This window comes from Anarhichas minor, unplaced genomic scaffold (genome assembly GCF_050575085.1).
Source record: "Anarhichas minor isolate MPS153535 unplaced genomic scaffold, ASM5057508v1 ptg000051l, whole genome shotgun sequence".
NCBI lineage: Eukaryota > Metazoa > Chordata > Actinopteri > Perciformes > Anarhichadidae > Anarhichas > Anarhichas minor.
In genome coordinates, this window is record NW_027466497.1 from 2,337,894 (window position 1) to 2,359,890 (window position 21,997).

General features: G+C 45.6%; 1 protein-coding gene across 5 annotated transcripts in view; it reads right to left on the reverse strand.

Annotated features, from left to right (window-relative positions):
• The window catches only part of arid1ab (AT-rich interactive domain 1Ab), a 47,018-nt gene that overhangs the window by 18,790 nt on the left and 6,231 nt on the right, over window positions 1-21,997 (reverse strand). For 4 of the 5 annotated variants that reach the window (XM_076075371.1, XM_076075369.1, XM_076075370.1 and 1 more), the window contains exons 2-4: window positions 10,858-11,082; window positions 7,870-8,565; window positions 7,253-7,369 (exon numbers count right to left, since the gene is read on the reverse strand). In XM_076075371.1, the coding sequence (XP_075931486.1) occupies window positions 7,253-7,369; window positions 7,870-8,565; window positions 10,858-11,082 (1,038 nt within the window). Of the gene's footprint in view, window positions 1-5,839; window positions 7,200-7,252; window positions 7,370-7,869; window positions 8,566-10,857; window positions 11,083-21,997 lie in introns of those variants that run through there. The other variant, XM_076075373.1, reaches the window with a different exon arrangement.

A 21,997-nucleotide genomic window follows, 5' to 3' on the forward strand; every position in this document is an offset into this window, starting at 1 on the left:
AGCTCAACCATAAGGGGGCACTCCCATCCCACTATGAGGGAAAGAACCGGAGAAAGGAGGAGAAGCAAGGCAGGCCCCTACCTCATACAGCAGCAGCAGCAGCCATTACAGGGCTTCACAAGAAACTCTCCATACACAGAAACCTATAGGTGCACCATCATCTCTGAAGCCACTCCACACGGTGACGTAAACACGAGCCGATGAGCAGATGGCTGAAAGAACTACTCAGCGGATGACATCAACATCTCCCAGTTCTGTTATCTCATTTCTCCTAAATGCAGGCGTGGATAGTGAGCGGGCCCGCGGGGTGACCCACTGCTCAGAGCCTGGGAGCACCCTGCTGGGGTTAGATATCTTGTCTGGAGTATCCGTGCCACAGACACCATGTCTACTACCTCCACAGACGAGCAACCCTCCAGCTCCCCAGAGATCAGCATTACACTGCTACTTTGTCACCAGCAGCCACGTGGGGAGGATAATAACAGAGACAGAAAGATAAAAGAGTGAACCGGCCTAATTCTGAAAAAGAGTCTTGTAATGCTCCGGCATGGAAAACACAATTCATTTGACACTGATCAATACTGTTCTGCTTTAACATTCCTGTGTGATACGGGCAAAGAAAAAGAAAATAAAGGCCAACGATGAATCTTAATCAATACGTAGGGAGTTCTTTTTTAAACGCTCCACATTTGCCTAATTGCGCTTCTCTGTGGGGGTGATAGAAAAAAGGGGGTGTGCGAGGCACACAAACACTGCAGCAGTCTGTGTGTAACTAACACGCAGTAGATGGAAGGGAGGTGATGGAGGGGGAGGAGGGTGGGTGGGGGGGGGGGGGGGCGTCTGATTGCTGTGAATGATGGGGGAGATGGTGTGTGTGTGTGTGTGTGGGTCGGGGGGGGGCCTTTTGTAGAGATCACAATAGTAGCAGGGAGTCCCAGGGCAGCGCACAGATGCCCAAGTGAGGCAGGCAGCTGCCCGGCCCGAGGTGAGGGGTGCGGGGATACGGAGGGTGAGGGGTGAGGTGTGTGTGTGTGGGGGGGGGGGGGTCCAGACCCCTACAGCCTGTCTGCCTGCTTGCTTTCCAGAGCATCGACGCCCCTCCCCTCCTACTGTCACACACACACACACATACATACACAGAACGTCTAGGGGGCGCTACCAAAGCAACCGACACCAGCAGGGAATTAACTGGGGAGAGGAGGAGGGGGATAATAATAATAATATAGAGGTTATTTCATAGAGTGAGAGTTAATTTCATTGTGGGGCCCGGTTTCATCCATCCAGGCTCAGCAGCTCGTTCCAGCGAGAGCCGGAGAGAAAGCAGAGGACAAACAGTGCTGCAGTCAGCCACAGTCTTTGTGCTGCAAAACTAGCTCAGCCCAGCAGAAATGGAGGCAGAGGGGAGGGGCATGGGAGAGTGTGTGTGTGTGTGTGTGTGTGTGTGTGTGTGTGTGTGTGTGTGTGTGTGTGTGTGTGTGGAGAGAGCAAAAGGGAGAGGGAGAGTGTTCTCTCTCTCTCTGTGTGTCTGTCTGTCTGTCTGTCTGTCTGTCTGTCTGTCTGTCTGTGTGTGTGTGTGTGTGTGAGCTCACAAGAGCAAAACAGGGCATGGGTTTCAGAAAGGCTGAGAAACAATTCACTGACGCAAATGCAAAACAACACACTCTGTCAGCAGATTGAATTTTCTCAAGTACATTAATTAAAAATCACATAGAGGAAAGAAAAGGGTGAGACAGAGAGGGAGCAGGGGAGAGAAACAGACGAGCTGGGAGAAGGGAGGGAGGGGGTGAGAGCGAGCGAGTGAGAGACAACCCTGGAATCTGAATAAGACATGTACACACAGGAAGCAAGGGCCCCAGAATAGCAACAGGAAACTGGCCCCGGACTCTGAATGGCGTCAGCATCAGAGGCTTCGCAAAACAAGGCTGCGCTGCACAGCGTTATGAAAGCTGATTTACTGAGAGGAGAGAGAACGAGGAAGGGAAGAGGAGGAGGAGGAGGAGGAGGGGAGGAGGAGGGGAGGAGGAGGCGATGGAAAGAGAAAACGAGAATATAGGCAGAAAGAGGAACGAGAGAAAGAGGCAGAGTGTGAAATATATATATATATATATAAAAAAAGGAGAGAAATGCAGCAAAAAAAAAAAACAGAGTGTAATATTGAGAAAGGCACGGAGGGGGTTGGGCTGGGTAGGAGAGAGGGAGAAAAGTGGGCCGGCCTTGTCAGGCTGATTGCTCCAGAGCTATGTCGCAAAAACAAGCTTAGCTGCAGCAGGAGAGCAGAGCTGGGCTGGGCTGAGCAGGGAATGGGGGTGGGGGGGGGGGGACTCAGAGTTGATCAGCACCAAGACTGGAAGATCCCTCGGTTCCAGATCAGGAGGCTTGGCTCATAACATTAAAGGTCATTAAAGGGGGGTTGTTGTGATGTGGGTGGTCCCTTAGCTTTGCAAATGCACTCTGGATGAGACTGGATTCAGGCGAGGGTGGGGTCTACGGATCTACTGGTACATTTAAAAGAGGTGGGGAAACTACGAAGCATGAATGTATGCCTTTCATCATTAAAAATACCTCTTATCTACCATATATTATACTCAAGTTGTTCATTTAAAGTCAATAAAAAGGTACCGAGTCTACTCCATTAGGACATTGTTTTAAGGAAAATATACATTGGTTACTTTAAAGTACACAACGTAAACCCTGAAAAGATAAAACCACTCCAGATGAAGCCTCTTATTTACAAAAAGGCAAGATGAACATGAGGACGGGAGACGGAAAAACAAACTCGGGGCGTGAGTGTGTGGACAACATGTGACCTCTCTCTCTCTGTCGGTCTGTCTGGAGCACATTCAGACACATCAGGAACCAGGAGCATCACAACCAGTGGGCGGTTCTGAGTGGAATTAGCCCCACAGTGGAGAAAAGGGTGTACAAAAGGAGAGGGAAGGTGGGAGGGACGTTGGTGGTGGTCGGGTTGACATGGAGAGGAAGTGTCACTTCCAGGAAGTATGAAAGCCGGACGGTGACAGCAAAAGACTGCTTTACGTCTGCTGAAGACACAATGGAGGAGGTGGGCCGGTTGTATAAGCCAGCTTTTCATACCAAAATATAATATAACTCTCTACACTGGATTCACTGTATCGAGTGAGCGGTACCACATTGGTGTTGCCAACATGAAGAATATTTCATCTCAAGCGATTAAGTATTGCACTTCCATAACGGACAGATTTCAAAAAGAATGGTGAAAATGTAAGAGTCAGTCTCCACCAACACAGGATCCTACATTTCCCAAAATGCAACTTTTAGAGTTTCTTTCACCAAACTCTTCCTTTCTTCTTAATGCTCACGTTACAAACTCCACACCTCCAGTTTTTAACGCAGCCTTTGTACCATGCTGCTACATATAAACTGGTTATTTTTTAAGTATAGAGAAATAGTGTATTATATTTACCGCTACTCGGACACGTGTATGTTGATGTGTTGGGTGGCCTGTGAGTTTTGAAGCGGTGTCTATGGACTGGGGGTAAAGCTACAAATGAATTGCTTCTGTCTTCTGAATCTGAACTCCTCCTGAAGAGTAAATTCATTCATGTGTGAAATTGGCGGAGTGCCTCTTCAATCAGCAACTACGGTTATTCATTAAAGACTCCGTCGATAATGTGACACATTTGAAAGCGAAAAGTACACAAAAAAAAGTCTCCTCTCTCCTTCCTCTCGGCTCTTTAATCATTTCCTTTCCTAGAAATGACATTATTGTGGTTAATCATAAGACTCCACAGACTATTGCTCGTTGTGCAGTACTCACTTTAAGTTGCTTCTAGATTAGCATCAGCTACATAACTGCAAAGTGGAAAGAGGTTTCTATGAAGACAACAGCAGCTCCGGGGAACTGACAGAGTGCTAAATACTCAGCAGTTAAACTGCATTTGTGTCCTGGAGCCAGGAACCAGCTCAACCTGCTCAGCTAGTTCCACTATGGCTGCCTTTTCCCTCCCTCCTCCACCCATTATCCACGGCCCTTTTCTCAAGCCGAGTGCTGCTTTCCTACCTGCGCCTTGCAGCATGCGCTGAGCCTCCTGTACTCCTTTATTCCCACCTCGGCGGCGGCCTAACAGACGCTGGCTTTCAAAGCACCTGGCTCAAACAGACCCGTCTGTGCTCCGGATGAGGTGATGTCTGGCTGGCTCTGTAGCGAACGCTACTAAAGTAGCCCACTGGATCCGGATTCAAACGCGTTCTGAGGCACATTAAAAACAAATGCGGCTCTACAAATCGCTGCAGGTGCTTACAAAAATAAATGCTTTTACTCCATCGAAATTAAACCTGTAGATCCTGTCAGGTAATTTAGAAAACATGCTTCTTTGCTAGATGGGATGCAAATTTAAGATTAGACGGACCCAACACATATTACGTATTCCCCAATATCTGTTGTGTTCATCAATCAACCAATGACTGAAATTAGCTGCTAATCAGGGCTACGTACCATTTCAATATTTATAATCCAAATGCCAATACAATTTCTTTGTGAAACATATTAATAACCTAGTTTGAACGATAAAGTGTATTTTCCCCAACAAAAATCCTTCTTTTTATTTACCAAAATAAGCAAAAACTTCTCAAATGCACGTTTACTTTAGTCTTAAAACAAAGAAACGTGATGCATTTACTGTGCCTAATAAAGCAGTCTAAAATCATCAAAATGTTGGTTTATTTAGACTGAAATAAGACTGAAGAAACAGATTAACAATGTGTACGGGAACCAACAAAAAAAAAAAGGTAACACTTAAAATGCTTTACTGCAGCAACAAAAGGCTCGCTGAAACATTTTGGGTGCACCCAAGTTTGTGTGCAGGTACTTGAAATTTACTAGTTTACTAAATTCAAAGTCAAGTGTGTATCGAATGTAAAGATGCCTCAATGGTGCCGACGTCGTTGGGGTAAGCACGTGGCCACACATTTGATGCCATATGCTTCTGGACAGTCTTTGGTAAAAACTTTAAGATAATGTGTTCAAAGTACAAGGACAGATATTCCACAGGATTAGGCTTGATGAAGGATGAAGCCACGGATCCTCTTCTTAATCAGCAAACGGCAACATCTCCGTCAGAAACGTCTTTCTACATTTTGTGCGGCGTAAGTGTGGATATCAAAACAGCTTAATTTCCAGGCACAACAGATGCTGCTGATGCATATCTGCTCACAACACCTGTAGGAGTCAATTCAGCTGTTCTGACACAGGTTGTCGGGGTGCTAGAGTGGTGTGATCTCAACACAGCGTTATGTGCACTCCACGGGGGGGGGGGGGGGGGCTGAGGGGAGGAGGAGATCGGTTCATCTCCACCTTAGCCAGATTAATCTCACAGCCAATCACAAAGCTCCAATAGGGAATCCCCGAGAAGTCTGAGGGAAATAAATAAAAATAGCCCTGGCCTGGCCTGCTCGGCCAATGGCTGAGTCCACAGAGAGGTGTATAAATAAATAAGAGAAATAAATAAATGAGGGAAACACATCCTGAGGGCATCCCCTATTGGCATAGACAGCCTCTCAGCATCTCCCACTCCAACCAATCACTCACACTATTTGAAGTTATTTGCTTCAATCCCGCACCGCACCCCCCCCCCCCCTCTCTCTCCTCACCGCCGACTCCGCTCTCTCACTTTCATTCTCTCTCATTAATGATCTCATTTCTCACTCTCCTTCCCCGAGGCCCAGAATGAGGTTAGCTGCGAAGTCTGACCTATAAACACTGCCATGGAAACTGCAACGTGTTCTAGCGAGACACCTCTTTAACAGGGAGGATGGGGGGGGGGGGGGGGGGGGGGAGAGGGAGGGAAGCGGGTTCTCTCACCTTTATCTTAGCCAGAGGGCAATCAGACGGCAGATTTACTTCACTTCCAACAATCCCTTTCCTGGCAGAAATGTGTTTTTTTTTCCCAAGCCTGCACTGCTTGAACACGCTTTGCTCACTCTCGGCATCAGCTTGTTGTGTGTGTGCTGCAGTCAGAGGCAGCAGAGAAGGGGGTCCAAATTTAAAGTGATTACTGCGATGAATATCCAGATATTGGGTCAAAAACATAGGACGCTAATTGGTGAAAAATATTTACAGTATTTTAGGATTAAATTGGAATTTTAGGCTCCGAACGCGTCAGCGATTCAGCGGGCATGTCAACAGGAACGGTAAACAAAGCTGGCAATCCACCTGTGTCTGCAGTCCAAAGTACTGAAGATTGACCCTCGACACCCACTGTAGTTACAGCTCTTTAAAAGCATAAAACGTCACATCGCATTGCTCTGAATAGGTGGTGAAGATGAGTGCAAGTGTTTGGTATTCAATCATTTTCCCAATGACATAAGATTGCGTTGTGTTGTATATTCAGGGTTTGACTCTGAACACAGTATGAAGCATATTCAGCTGCTGATTTGGAGAAGAAGCCACTGGCTGGACACGAATCCGGCAGAGAAGCTCAACCTTTTAAAGAAAATCATGCAAGTAGGCCAAAGAGGCCAATTTCTATGTCGTTAAGAGGTTCGTTCATGTTCCAGCCAAGTGTGCGCTTAATGGAAACACAAGAACGTTGTGTTCTGTATGAAAAATACAAGAGGTGAAAGATAGCCCTAGTTGTTATTCATTGATTGTCATTATTAAATCATGCATTGTTTGTTGGGCTACGCAAGTTCTGAGAAAGTCTGCTCATTGAGTAGGTAGTTGTACAGCAAGTAAAAATGCATTTGAAGCAGATATCTTTTTGTTTTTAAAGAATTTTATGTAAAATGAGGTTGTATTAAAGGTTGTTTGGTAAATGTGTATGATTTCATTTAATGATAGTGTAATGAAGGGCTGTTCAGTAACTTTTTATAATCTCTTGGTTCTCTTGGCACAAACGGGGGAATAAATAACAACAAAAACAAACAACGACGACCGGAATCGGCATCCGCCAAATTATTATTTCTAACATCGTATCGGCCCAGAATTTCACAACCGGTGCCTCCCGAGTGTACGTAGTGTTCCTCTAATGTGGATGGATTTGTAGAAGTATCGTCTTTTCTGGCCATGGCTGAATGAGAACTCTGTTACCAACTGGTCAAGATTAAAAACAACGCAGAAATGTCTGGTTGTAAATTTCAGTGGGATCTTTGGCATCGTCTGAACACTTGTGAAACACATATTAAACATGGCCGCCTATGGAGGTGGCTGGTGCCCATGGAGGCCGGTGGATCATGAAACCCAGCGACAATGAGCACAAGTCAGACGCTGGCTCACCGGCAGACTGGAGGGCCGGCCCTGCATGCTGTCTTCTTGACTGCTCTTGTTGGAAGCCATGGGCTGGTTGGAAGGAGGAGCGCTGGACTGGGAGCTAAAGGAATCCTGGGAGAGTTCCTGATTATGGGGACAAGAAGTAGATCAAACAATGGTTTTCAAACATGAAAAAAAAAAAGAAAAAAAAACTGTCTTTACTGCTCATTGGCTCTTTGCAAAGTACAGCAGTACCACAGATCTCCACTGGGCTGGTTAAACGGAGTGTGTCGTGCCATGAGCAACACTCACTCGTGGCTTCATCTTCATTTTATCTTTGTGTTTTATCACCAACACTCTAAAATAAACAGCAAAGCTCCGCTCGCATATAATTTGGACCAGTTACGTTATGGACAACTAAGGGCATAATGAGCTTAACTGTCTATTACACAACAAAGTCAAATACAAACAACAAGAGCATGAAACGAGGAGAGACAGGGATGCGTTCACTGTGAAGCAGTAACATTGCAGCCTGGATGCATCTTTACAGTACTGATGAAGTGCAGCAAACATAAAGAGCATGCGTCAGCTCAGGAACCTCCTGCTGCAAACAGTAACCGAAACACAGACGGGCCCCGTGTTACCTGTGGAGGAGGTGGGAACCTCTGATATGGTGACTGCTGTTGTTGTGGTGGTGGTTGCTGCAGTGGAGGAGTCTGGGAGTACGGTGAAGGTTGACCCTGCTGGCCGTGACCCGGAGGTTGCTGGGCTTGAGGAGATGGACCTCCTGGTTGTTGCTGTTGCTGCTGTTGTTGTTGTTGTTGTTGTTGCTGTTGCTGCTGTTGCTGCTGCTGCTGCTGCTGCTGCTGCTGCTGTTGTTGCGGAGGTCCTTGCTGCGGCTGCGGCTGGGGGGTTTGCTGCTGTGGCGGCTGCCCCGGTCCAGGGGGTTGTTGATAGCCAGGCTGGCCCTGAGGGCCAGGAGGGCCCTGCTGATTTTGGGGAACTGGTCCCTGCTGCGGTTGAGGCTGCTGCTGCTGCTGGGGGGGGACGTAGGGCGGCTGCCCCGGCTGAGACTGTGGGGGCTGGCTGTAGGGAGGCTGGCCCGGAGGACCACCGTGTGGACCTTGGGATTGTTGGTAGGGGGCTCCCGGCTGCCCATGTTGGCCAGAAGGCTGCGAAGGGTGGCCCTGTTGGGGGTAGGGCGCTCCAGAGCTGCCCTGGGGTTGACCAGAGTACGGAGGCTGTTGCTGGCCAGGGTGGGGGGGGGCGCCGTGCTGACCGTAGTAGCCCTGGCTCTGCTGGCTGTAGCCACCAGGCCCCTGTTGTCCATAAGCCGACATCTAGATGTGAAAACAGAAAAGATTGGTCAAGATCAACACTGGATATGCGAGTCAATATAACCCAGCAGAGTTGAATGGGCTCTGAAGATAAAACACCTTTACTAGTGAAGACCAATCACTACCTCAATACAAGCTATATTTAACCCTTTAAAAACATATAAAAATAACCCAATATCCTAAGTAACTTCTTTGATTTGTCTTTTTTCTCAGTAGAGTAATCAGAGCATCTCTTCCTCTCACTCACAGATTAAAAGCGAGAGACAACTGTTCGGTCCGTAAGATGCGAGTGTGTTCCTCGCTATAACCTGATCATTCCAAAGAGTGGGAATTCAGGCGCGCATCGCTTCAAATTACAGCTGTGAAAATAAAAAATTGAGTTCTGACTTCATCTCCTTGAACTTCAATATGAGGCTTTTCATATTCTACCAGGAAAATCCTTTTCAATACAGCGATTTTGTTTCATTACCCTCAAGGAGCATGGAAGGAGAAAGCGCTGACCTTGTGAGGAAACACGTGTTATTTATGTATTTTGGTGGGGGGGGGGGGGGGGGGGGGGGTTTGTTCTCATCTACTTGAGAATTCAAAGAAAATACGAGACAGCATTCGCCACACATTTAAAACAACGTGAAGTGGCTGTGTGTTGTATCTGTCTGACAAAAGGAGGGAAGCCGTTTTCTTCTCTGCAGGGCACTTATCGAGTCCACGGTCAGACACCAGGCAGGCCAGTATGAGATAATCACACCACACAATGGGCACGAGACCACAGACGGCGAACGAGGAAGAAAAGGCTTCACTCCACGGGATTCCCTGCATGCATTTGTCTGTTAAGACGGACTGGCTAGCTGAGAGGGTTCAAGGGTCTCATTCATAGCCAGGAGTAAGTAGCTACGGCAAAACTATGTTTGCTGGTTTTTCAATTGGACGACGCTGGCGGAAAGTGCTTCCCGCTGTGCAAAGTTTTACTTTTGAGCGAGAAAATGAGCCCGACGGTGAAAAATTGAACGGCTTGCTCTCTTCGAGTCTGTTCGTCTGAGAGATGTTTCTTCAGTTTTTGGTTCCAGGTGGAAAATATGCTCCGTTTGTATTGTTTTGTTGGGCTCTCCAAATAACGTTGTTGCTTGTATCATGTGGTTCAATAGGGGGTGTGAGTCTTCTATTCTGATTCTAAATATTAAACTACAGCAAGCAGCTCGTTAGTCTTTTTTTTTAAAGTGTAAAAACTGAACTATTTCTTGGCCAGGAGAAATATCTTTGGACAGAACCGGGTTAGCAGTTTCTCCTGTTTCCATTCTATGCTATGCTAAGCTAACCGTCTTGTAGCTCATCCGGCTCTTGGCAGGTAAGGAATAAACGTATTTCCCAAAATGTCAAACTAAAGCTTTAAGTACAGCTACATCCATCAGCTCCTCCTCTAGCTAACAGCATGATATGCCTTTATTTAAAAATAAATGTATAAGTCAACGCTTCCTTTCCAGACTGGACTGATTACACCCCAACATACCCGGATCTTGAGTCCTCATACCTCTCCGTGCATGACTTTCTATGAGTCTGCTCCATTGATGAAGTCACTTCGTCGTCTCTCTTCTACCATTTCCTCCATTCCTGTCGCAGCAAGTCACTGACCAGATAAACGCTCTACTGCCTCAACTAACAGGAATATAAACATTCTTATTAACTTGTGGGCTGGACTTCAAACCATGCCCGCATCATGACTCAGTACCACAGACTCTCTAAACGGCTTCATCAAACGTCCTCTCCTGAGGCAATATTTGGGCATTTTAACGCTCATGTTGGCTTTTAAGCTGCGAGTACTTACAATGGTCGTGGTCGTTGTTGACGTTTATTATAGTACGTTAATGTTCATAATGATGAATTTTGGGGAGTAGCTTTGGAAGAAGGCCTGAAATGGTGGCGACTTTGGGCAACACTGGGCTGGGATTTTTTTCGGTTGATTCTTAAAATCTAGCTGACTCTTGCCGTTCTCTCTAATGTTGCCTACCCGAGCTTTAAGATAGGGAAAGGAACAGACAATCTTATCAATAAATGTCAGCAGAATTCACAGATTTAGCCAAAAGAAAACTTCTTATCTGCACAATGACTTGGTAAATAGCCTTCAAAAGTTCATCTCATTCATCACGGCGGTACAGAGACGGCAGAAATCTGAAATCACTGCGATTGAAGACGTCCCGCCGCGTAGAAATGTCGTATTTGGTCTTTTAAAGTCAATCTGCAGCTTCACAGAGAAGTTGCGCGAGGTTTCGTTGACGGTCGTCTAAACGTATCATCACTGACCTGCTGTCCGTACTGCATGCCGCCCATAGCTCCAGGTGTCCGGTTCTGCATCGCCATAGGGTACCTCTGAGGGCCCGGAGGTCCGTAGCCCTGCCCCGGGTAGGAGCCTCCCTGCTGGGGCCCGGGCCCTGCCGGAGCCCCTGGCTGCTGCTGCTGCGAGTAGGGGTTGGGTCCTCCGTACGACTGCCCGCGCATCTTCCCGACCTGGTCCATTGGGCTTGGAGGCTGGAGGACACACAGACAGTTTCAATGAGTTAAAACAGTGGATAATTCTGTCTTTGAGCTGTATGGAAAGAGATGACTCTCTCATGATGTAACAGATACTGTTCAGTTCTGTTGTGATTTTGGAACCCTTTAGTTTTCAGTGGATTGCCTGAAAAGGCATTACTCAGCAGTGAGCACAAATGAAGCATCATCTCGTAAACCAGTCACAGTATAATCACGCAAGTATGGAACCAAAAAAGTAGGAAGAGGAGGTAAAATAAAACACACACAGTAGTGGATTTACTTTCCTACTAGAAAAGGGAAAAAATTGGCCATGAATGAATGAATGAATGAATGAATGAGCCCACTATATACGCCAGGAGCGTTTCCCTGCCCAGCAGATCATTGTGCCAGTGGGTGGATACTGTTACGGCGGAGACGTCGGGGAAGGTTTCTATGAAAATAAAGCTTAAGGAAGTGGAAGTGTCTGCGGTGGCTGGAGCTGGCCCACCCCCTCAGCTGGAGCCACGTCAGGACGGAGGCCGGGGCGGTGGTGGTGGTGGGGGGAGGGGGGGGCTGACCTTGGCCCGGCTTGGACTCGGGGAGATCCACATGGTCCGGGCCAGACGGACTTTCTGGCTGGAGAGCAGAGCGAGAGAAGGGCGGGTTCATAACGAGGTAGCCTCGCCTGTCAACAGCTGGAGCCGAGGTCATTAAGTGTCCAATGCTGTGTGTGTGTGTGTACATAAGAGACGAGCTTGGTGGAGTCCACCCCCCCAAAACACAACACCCCTCCGGTGTAACAAAAAAATAAATACGATTTAAAAAAAAAATGGAGCTATAATGTACTGGTCATCCCCTAGAAATAATAAACAAGATTAAATCCAGGGCTGCGAGTGGGTGTCTGCCTGGTTGGCACAATGTGATGCCATCCACTCATCTCACCGCTGGCAGCCTGTGTGTTCCCCTCAAACCCACCGCAGCGGCATCTGAAAGTACGCGCCACAATGGGGTCTTTGAAGTAGCAACACCTCCTGGCCTGCTGACCTCGGACAGCAGACACAAAGCTTTCATTGCTTCCCACGGTTATTAATCCGTGTGTGTTCCACCCCCCCCAAAAAAAAACCCCTCTTTTCCTTGGTTAAGGGAGACAACCACCAGGGCTATTTATAGCCAGCGAGACGGAGAGGGCAGCCTGCCGAAAATGTAACAGGTCCCAGCTGTACTGCTGTTTGAACCCGGGCCAGGCCTTGCTCTTCCTGGGCTTTAATAAAGCAGCAGGCTTTGGCACTCTATGAATGACAGTGCTGCAATGAGAGAGGAGGAGGTCAGGTGGGGGTGGCTCGGCAGGAGAGTGTGTGTGAAAATATATATGTGTGTGTGTGGTGGGGGGGGGGGGGGGGGGGGGAACGGACTGTAGGTGTTGAGGGAGGGAGGGTGGGTGATGGTGGTGGGGCGGGGAATCAACAGGCTGTCAAGGCGGTCAACCAGCATTATCCAAGATAACATATTCCACTCCAGGTTTTTCCTCTAGCCTCCCCCAGGCCACAGTCTCCTGAGCTCCTCCAGGTTCAGGAGAGTATGTGTGTGTGTGTTATGTTATGTGTGTAGAGGAAAAGAGGAAAGTGGGGGGGGGGGGGGGGGGGGTGTTACTACGCTCCCTAGGGTCATTACCAACTGCACCGTGGGGGGGGGGGCGAGAGAGAGGTAACAGGCCCCGGTGGGCACTCTGCTGTGACCTCTAATGCACTTTTAACCCCAGTCTGCAAGGAAGGACACACACACACACCACACACCACCACCACCCCCCCCCCCCCCCCCACCTGACATGTTGCCTTCATACGAGTCCACACAACACACTGCTGAGCCTGAAGATGACTGGTGAAGCAGACACCGTCGTGCTGCTGGTTTCAAAATCCATTTCAAAAACAGGTGTATTTGTCCAATTACGGCAATAACAATAAAACCATCTCATTCCACACAAACAAACTTCTCACTGGATAGAGACGCGCTGTAGCTCTTTTCCTAATGAGCTGCTTAACGCAGTTAGCCGGAGCCTCTTGTGTCATCTGTAAAGTGTGAAAGTGAGGCCTGAATCGCCCGCTTTACGTCCTCCGATCCACATGAAAAATGACTGGTGTGCTTTAGCAACACTAAAAAGGTAAAATCTATTTCACATTTAGACAGAAAAATAATAAAATCGCCATAAAACAATCAACCTTTTTTCCCTCACCAAATTTCAGTCGATTTTTCGCCAGCGGTGAGGACATTTCTTCACCGGTCCGTGCGCCCGCTTTTCCATCAAGAAGCCTGACAGCTCAGAGCTGGAGGGTACAGCTGGACTACAATCAGGGTCTCCAGCTCCCAGAGCCACGTGGAGAGTCAGTGCTGACGATCCCCAAAACAAACCACTTGTCTGCCTCTCTCATGTCCCACTCAACAGCCACTCTAAAGATGGAGATAATAGTCACGTGACAAGGTGATCAGATTGGGGAAAATAAATAATTTAGCCACTAAATAATTCAATATTCAATATTCAAAAATAGCTACACTTTTTTCTATTTAACCGCAACAATTCTGCAATACCTGCCTATATTATGTCCAATATCATGTAATAACGTGTCGCAATAGCTTTAAAAGTGTGTGCTCTGCAGCCCAGCATAAAACCTGGGAATGCAGGAAGTTAAACAGGCACCAGAGGTCTTGTTTTCACTCCTCGACCTTATTCGATCATGTGAACACGTCCGCGTGCTGCAGGCTGGGATACAGCTATAGGTCTACTGCTCAGGCCTTCATTGATCTGTTTACCTGCATCTTCCTCTGCTTACGTTCACATCTGACACAACGTTACACATCCTCCAAGACCCCAGAGAGCTTTGGCTGAGGTGTGTGTGTGTGTGTGTTTTAACCATACTTAAACAACACGGGACACACTGCATGTGTTTCCAAACAAAACTGCCCAATAGTGATTACACACGTTGATTTTCATTTGAAGATCGATCGATCTAGTTGTCCATATATCGTTAGCATTATGGCTACCGCTAGCAGCCTGGCTACCGTCACCGTCCACAGCAAGAAACCAGCACAAAAGAATCGGTAGCGTTATTAACTATGCAGGTAACACTAGAGTCAATGTCAACATTACGACGCTTGTACCACCGTCTAACAGTTCTGCTACCTGGGTGTAGCTAACGTTGCTGTAAGCTATTTGGTTAACTTACAAGGAAAAGGTTGAAAATATCTCGTGTAGTTTTCATAAAACTCATTTCACTTGTTCTTCAAATCAGAACAACAAGTCATGTCAGCATCAACATCTCAATATGTACATGTGTGTAGTCACAGTCCAAAGCGTGCAATGTGTTGTGCCAATAAAGGCCCAACATGGTACTTTATGTTTGCTCACCAAATTTAAACGTTGCAGTGTTATTTGTCCTAAATCATAGTATAAATATTTCCAGAATATGAATATTACTTCTTGTGTATATCATTATAAAATGCATGCGACTAAAAAATAAAAAAAGTCTATAGTTATGATGTGGAGATTTCCAGACACATCATTTTTTTTACTAAAAGGCCAAAATATTCCCGACATGTCGCCTCGTTCACACGACAAAGCTTTATTTACAACAAACTTTCCACAGACGGCAACAACGTCTCAAATATGCACACTGGTTGGCAACTCACCTCACTGACTCGCTCTCTCTCTCCTGCTCAGTCATCTAATCAATTTCTGGAGGAAACTCTTCCCCTCCCTTCTCCATAAAAAAAAAATAAATAAATAAATAACCACAATTAGCACATGGCTAATCTGCATAAAGGAAAAGCCAGAGCACTCTTGGCAGAAGAGGTTGAACGGAGTATAATGTGTCATGACTGGGCTGCTGGTGGATATTGCAACTATTCAAAACTGTGTGTGTGTGTGTGTGTGTGTGTGTGGATAGGGATTTGTAAAGGGTTGGGGAGGATGGGATGGGGGGGATTGGAGCAGTGCCTGAGAGCAGATGGACTAGGGGGGGAGACGGACGGACGATAAACAACTGCTGCTAATTTAATCCGCCACACGGCCACATGGCCTCGGCGCGCACACACACCATTGTTCTGCGTTAAAGCCCTTTGACACGCAACACACACATATACCCGCACTAACACACGCCGACCGAGGCTGCCCTCGTACGGTGGCGGAGTCAGTCTCTCTCACTCTCTCTCTCACACACACACGTACAAGAGGGACAGGATGTCCTGTCACTTCACCACCAATGTCAACTTAAGGGGTGAGATGTGTGTGTCGGAGAGCAAGTGAAAGTGAACCCGGGGACCTTTTTTGTTTTGTTTACCAGTTTACTTCATGTCACTGCCCAGTGTGACCAGTCTGTCCCTGCTGACAAGTGTATCTCAAGACTTTGAAGTAGACTCACTTTAACGTGAATGTACTGTAGATACTCGTCACAGTAAAGGACAAGAAATGTCTGACTAGATTCTCTCAAACGTTTTATATTTTTGCTTTAAAACAGACTTTATAGAATACTATATTATCAAAATGGTACTTTTCTGTTGGTTGACTGTTCTAGTGCTCTTCTTTACTTATTCTTTGATCAGATGGTTCCTGACTTCAATCGAAACTTTGCCAATTTAAGATTACATTGTATTAAGCCACGGTTGTTGCATGGCTAAATAAAAACTCAAATCTTTATTACCGTGTTTAGACAACATTTAAGAAGGTTGGCTTTTTTGATTAATAATTTAAAAAACACATTTATATTCTTCAAAGTTGAATCTAAACAGTATTGATTTGATTCCAGAACTCCGGTATTACAGCAGCACTCGTGTTGATTTGTTACCAGAACTTAAGAGAACCTTGTGCAAAAAGGATTGAGTGCCACCCGTCAATTTTACACTTCAGCACCGACGGGCCGTCTTTACCAACTTCGTCATAACTAATAACCAATAGAGTACAGTACTAGAGATCTGTACTGGATATCTGAGCTAGAGTAAACAAGACGCTATGAGGAAAAACAGCCATCTTCTCAATTAAGCAATTAGTCTGCGTTCCCACTGCATCAATCTGAGAAGTTACAACTCTTAGCCGACCGCTGCATGACTCTGGATAACAGCAGGGAGGGCCTAGGTTGGGTTGGGGGGGGGCATCCTTCGCCTGCTGGTGCTATCATCCACACAGAGCAGAGGAAACAGCACCTTACTCACCCAGATGTTCATCCAGCTGTTCCAAGGAATTCAAAAGATGTTCAGGGAGGAGCGGGGAAAAAAAGAGGGAACTCACACACTCGGATGACAAAATTGCCTTTCACATCTCAGAGAGATGAGGGAGGAACCGAGGCCATCGCAGGTTAATAAGAACAGAACCATCATCAAACAGACGAGCGTTAAAAACGCTACTATTTAAAGATGGACAACAATGCTGCTGAGATGGTCCTTTGCATCTCTGAGCACCTTATTCCCCAAAAACAAGCAGCCAAAAAGGGTGGTCGTCACATCTTTTAGAGATGTTCCTAGATCTGGTTACAATAAGTTGATGGCAGAGGAATTTTAGAAAACCGTTAAAGGATTTTTTTTTAGCTTTCATTTTTCACGGGCATTAGAGAAACAGATAACATATGTCTACAAAAACCTTTGATCCAGTTGAAAAGCAGTGTAGTTTGACAAAAGAAACTGGAGCAAACTCCATCCACGAAGGAATATTGAGAGATACGGTGAAAGTTCCCCCTCAGAAAGGACCTCTTTGCCTAACTTTCGTGCTCATAACATTTGACCCAGACCAGGGGCCAAATGTCAGACTATCTTGACATCAGCCGTTTTCATTTTGACCGCTCTCTCTCTCTCTCTCTCTCTCTCTCTGTTTGTTCCCTCAGCTAAGTGGCCTGACATTATATTGTACATTCATTTCTGAAAGGACGTGACGTAACATTGCAAGATAAAAAAAAATACCTATGAATTGTATTTTAGACTTGTTTTTGGGTTCAAAATTGACAACAAAAACACTGAAAAACCACTCCTTTCTTGAATTGATTCGTACCAATTGGACGCTGGTGGTTAGCACACGAGAGTGAATGTTTACTGATGAATAACAACACAGCTGAAAGGTGTTACCTGGATTACAGGACTCTACTGACAAGCCCGGTGCGTTCTCAGAGCAGCTTGCCTGAGACCGTCCAGTTATTGCCTGATATATAAAATATAAAATAAAAAGAGGGCCGTCTGCTGCTGCCTGATCCGTCAGTGTGATGTTCAGCTCGGCGGTACAAGAGAGTGAACATCCGCCCTGGCTGCCTGCTGTCAACCCGTCAGGCCAAAAACGTGTACTTCCAGGTGACAGTGGCTGATGTTTGGACTGGGAGCTCAGACAGTGGACCAGTGGGTACCGGTACACATCGTGGTGACAAACGGCACGAGAACAACCAGATGTTCCGTCGTTAAACAGCCGGAATAACGGTACACTCAGAGTGATGTATAATCACCTGCAGACACGACGAAAACTGGAAGGTTTTATCTTCTTTCGTTTGTTAAGAAGGCGATAAATGTTCACAATCGAGCAAAAAGTAATAATTTTAGAGGGTGGAAAACCTTCTGTAGGAGAACTAGAGCTGGGGATTGAGCCTTTACTTTGTACCGATGGTAATGTGTCCATTGAACCCGTCAAGAACTAAAGGCTGGCATTGAATGTCTGGTGAGATTCATACTCAAATTTACTTGTTTTTTCGATGAGAGATGCTCATTTTAGACTATTTGATAGAAGGAAAAGTTGTGTACGGCCGACACTATTTCATGTTGAAGTGCTTCGATTTTCTTATAAAATGAGAAGAAAAGTATTGTTTCAGTATTAGCAACAAAACTCAAGCTATAACATTGAAACATGAATGAATGAGCGGTTTATGTATTTGACTTCCTCTTCATTGTAAGCCGCATTTTAATTCTTCAACACAACTACGTATTAAAGATCAACTTACACTCTGGTGCTTCCAGTTGAAATGCATTACCTTTGCAGAGAAGTGTTTACAGTTACGGTCGGCTACCATCCCATAATAAACAGCAGTGTGGCTTTATTCAAGGCCACAATGTTAGTGCGGGGCAGCGGCGGTCGGGTTACACGAGAACTTCACCGGGACCCTCAGCGATGAGCCACTCGGTGTGTTTGCGGGCAGCGGAGGCAACACAGCAATCTGTTACATCACGTTGCCGAGGCTCGGCTCACTGCTGCTGCCGGGAAGGATTGCTTATTCAGGCTGACCATTGGCACCCTGGACGACCCATTACGATAAGTGTGTCACTCACTACTATGCCAAAAATACCCTGGCTACTGAATGAGGCGAAGCCACTTAAGGACCTGGCTGGGTCACTGCCTGCCTCATGGTTAGAGTCAAAACTCTGACACTGACGTCAGACACACACACACACACAAACACACACGCGGACTCGGCCAGAGGAAAACATGCTGGGTCATAATCTGAATCACAGACTGGTTATTTAAATGGAATATTAAATGTGCGCGTTACGGCGGCACAGTCCACTTTTAATCTCAAACATGTTTGAGGCTTTGCTTAAAAACAAATGAGCGTCTGTTGTTGATTTTCGCTCGCTCTTCAGGTTGCAAGAAGATCAAACCAGCGACAGTTACTGCTTTTTCCCCATAGTCACAATAAGAATCCAAAAGTAAGCGTCAGACAGGCAGCAAATACTGTTCAGATGTGTCTTTGTCTCCTGCCACACCAGCCATAAACACTGGCACTAAATAGCCTTTTCACTGTCTGCGTGACTTACCACGAGTCGACCAAATCAAAACAAACCGATAGCTCCGCATCAATCGGGCCGCTAACCCGGTACACTGCCGTACAGGGAGAGGTGGCCTGTATACTTGGGTAAACATTGGCCTAATTCTATGAAAAATTAGCATTAATTATTTAGGCCAGATAAAAATAAGCAGCGGCACGTATACTTTTATCTAAAGAGCTGAAGAGTTCATGTTTGGACATTTTCCAAGTCAGACTCCAGCTTTGAAAAGCCTTATTTTTTAGGTGAAGTTAAAAGTGCCCCTAATTTGGGTCACAATTAAGGATTATATTCTTTATTGATTAATATATGTTCCTGATTGGTTGTTTGGTCAATAACCTATTTATAAACTAGTGAAAGGTTTGAACATTGGTGTCTTGGGGGACATTTTTGTTTATGAAGTTAAAAATATCTTTACATATTGATTTTCTGTTGATTGAACAATTCCAGGGACGCAAACTGATTATTCTCTTCATCGATTAATCCTTCCATCGTTTTGTCAATTCAAAGATCCATAAAATATTCTCCTAAAAGCTGAAATGGACACATTCAAATAGCTTGTTTTGTTCTTCATCCAACAATCCAAAAACACAATTTTTAGTTGGTCATCAGTGAAGAACAAGAAAAACAATTGAGAAGCTGGAACCAGAGAATTTTGGCATTTTGTTAATAAAAAAAACAGACTTAAACAATTGACCAATTAGCAGAATAGTTGCCAATTATTTGTTTATCAATCAACTGATCAACATATTACTGAAGCCGTGATTCAGTTCACAATCATGTACACGAAGATATTTTAATCAATGCGTCCCAAAACTACTTCAAACAACTAAACATGTGTATGAATTTATTTACTGTTAAATCAATGAATCCATATATTTATTAACCATTTCGGCCTAATAGAGACCGTTTTCCTATTCTGCTGGTGGAGAGATCAGCACTGGAATCAAGATGTGAGTATTGATCCACCATCGCTTTGCTAAGATGACTTCAGTCTGCACACGTTTGATTTAACCAGCTCATGCTGGATCTAAAAGCACTCCACAGGTTTGATTAGCCTGAAACAGTGTAAAGCACATTAGGCTGGGACTAGAGGGTACAATCCACAACAACAGACCTATACGAGTCTTTGCCCCCCCACAGAGAGCAAAGGTGAGAGCTGTATGGGAGTTGGGAGGAAGCATCATTCTCCACCCTGTAGCATCAACAACTGCACCAATTTAAAGGTTAACCACTTTATTCCATAAAACACGCGCGCACACACACACACACACACACACACACACACACACACACACACACACACACACACACACACACACACACACACACACACACACACACACACACACACACACACACACACACACACACACACACACACACACACACACACACACACACACACGCCATGTAAATGAAGTCTGTAGTCCCACACAGGCTCGGTGAAGGATATTACTATGCTAATCTGGAGCATTTTAGAAGGTAAATGTCAAAAGAAATGAATTACCTTTACATACCAGCGTGCCCTGATGCAATAGCCCAACTTTGACATTTGTCCGCGGAGGAACTTGTTTTTCTCTCCGTGTTATTTTCTTTCAATGTGCAACACTAACACTCGGCATTGCAGTTTATTCTGACAAATAATTCTCACCGCCGGGGATGTAAATCAACTTTCTCGGTCATTAAACCGAATATTTCACCAACCACACATTGGCTGGATGCAGCGACTTGCTGTAGTTTGTGGAAGTCAATAAAACCCGGAGGCGTTCAGTCAACATTTATCAGCATTTTGCACGTCAGCCGGCGTCTTTACTCTGTTGCTCTTTTTCTTCTGATGTGCTCTGTAACAAGCATTCATAGGAATAATTAAGGGGGTCTCATGAATGATGCTACAGAGGGGGGGAAACAACTCTAGAGTGCAACGCTGACATGCACAAAATATTTTTCATATTCCAAAAAGGACAACATTCCTACTAAGCTGTTCACAAGGCTAACGAAAAGGACGTGAATCTTAAAACTTTAATTTTCTTCCTTTTTCAACTGGAGGCACGTTGCTCCTGTAGTGTGCGATGGTCACGTAAACAGCATTTATTATCCATATATATATATATATATATATATATATATATATATATATAGAGAGAGATAATATTAGCGTGCATGTAAACGTAGTCACTGTCTGTGGCTGTCGGCGGGAGCGATGCTACAGAAGAAAGACGGATTGCTGGTGACACGTGGAGTAAGAGCAGGTCAGAGAGGCTTCTGAGGCAGCGGCACACACACACACACACACACACACACACACACACACACACACACACACACACACACACACACACACACACACACACACACACACACACACACACACACACACACACACACACACACACACACACACACAACGACTACCAAGTAACTGCTGCACTTTATACACAAATACACACAGCTGTCAGGGGCAGACGAAGATCATTCACAAAAACACCCCCCCCCTGGGTATCACTGACACCGTTTCTCCCTCACACACACACACACACACACAGTTGCCGGGAGGCAGCATGCTGTCCATGTGGCCTGTGGAGAATCATTACTCAGCAGTGCAGACTAAAGAGCTGAGAGTGAACTTCCTTTTTGAATGGTCGGGCTTCCCCCCCCCACACACACACACACACACACACACACAGAGCCTCGACAGTAGCTGGAAGTTGTGTCGTATGTTTTCTTGGAAACGTGCGTTGTGTTTCTACTGAATAAGAGTGATTCAGAGCCAGCTGTCACTCTCCAGTGTTAGTGTGCAGGTTGATACCGTAATGTCCAGTGACGCAAGCCGTATCCGTCTTCAGTTATAGTTTGAATCTCTTTTCTCTAAAATCAGCGGATGTTTGGTATTGTGTCTTAATGGCCAACTTTAATAATAACCACAGCAGCAGTTTATGATTATATTCATTATAGATCGGGCCTGCTCTGCAGATTGTTTCCTCAATTAATAGTTTAATCTATGAAATGACAATAAATATTGAGAAAATACGAGGCTTATCGTCACAACTTGATAGAAAACAGAAACAGCAAATCCTCACATTTGGAGGAACTGGAACCAGGAAATATTTAGCATTGCTTTCACAATAACTCAACAATTAATTAGTTAAAGAAT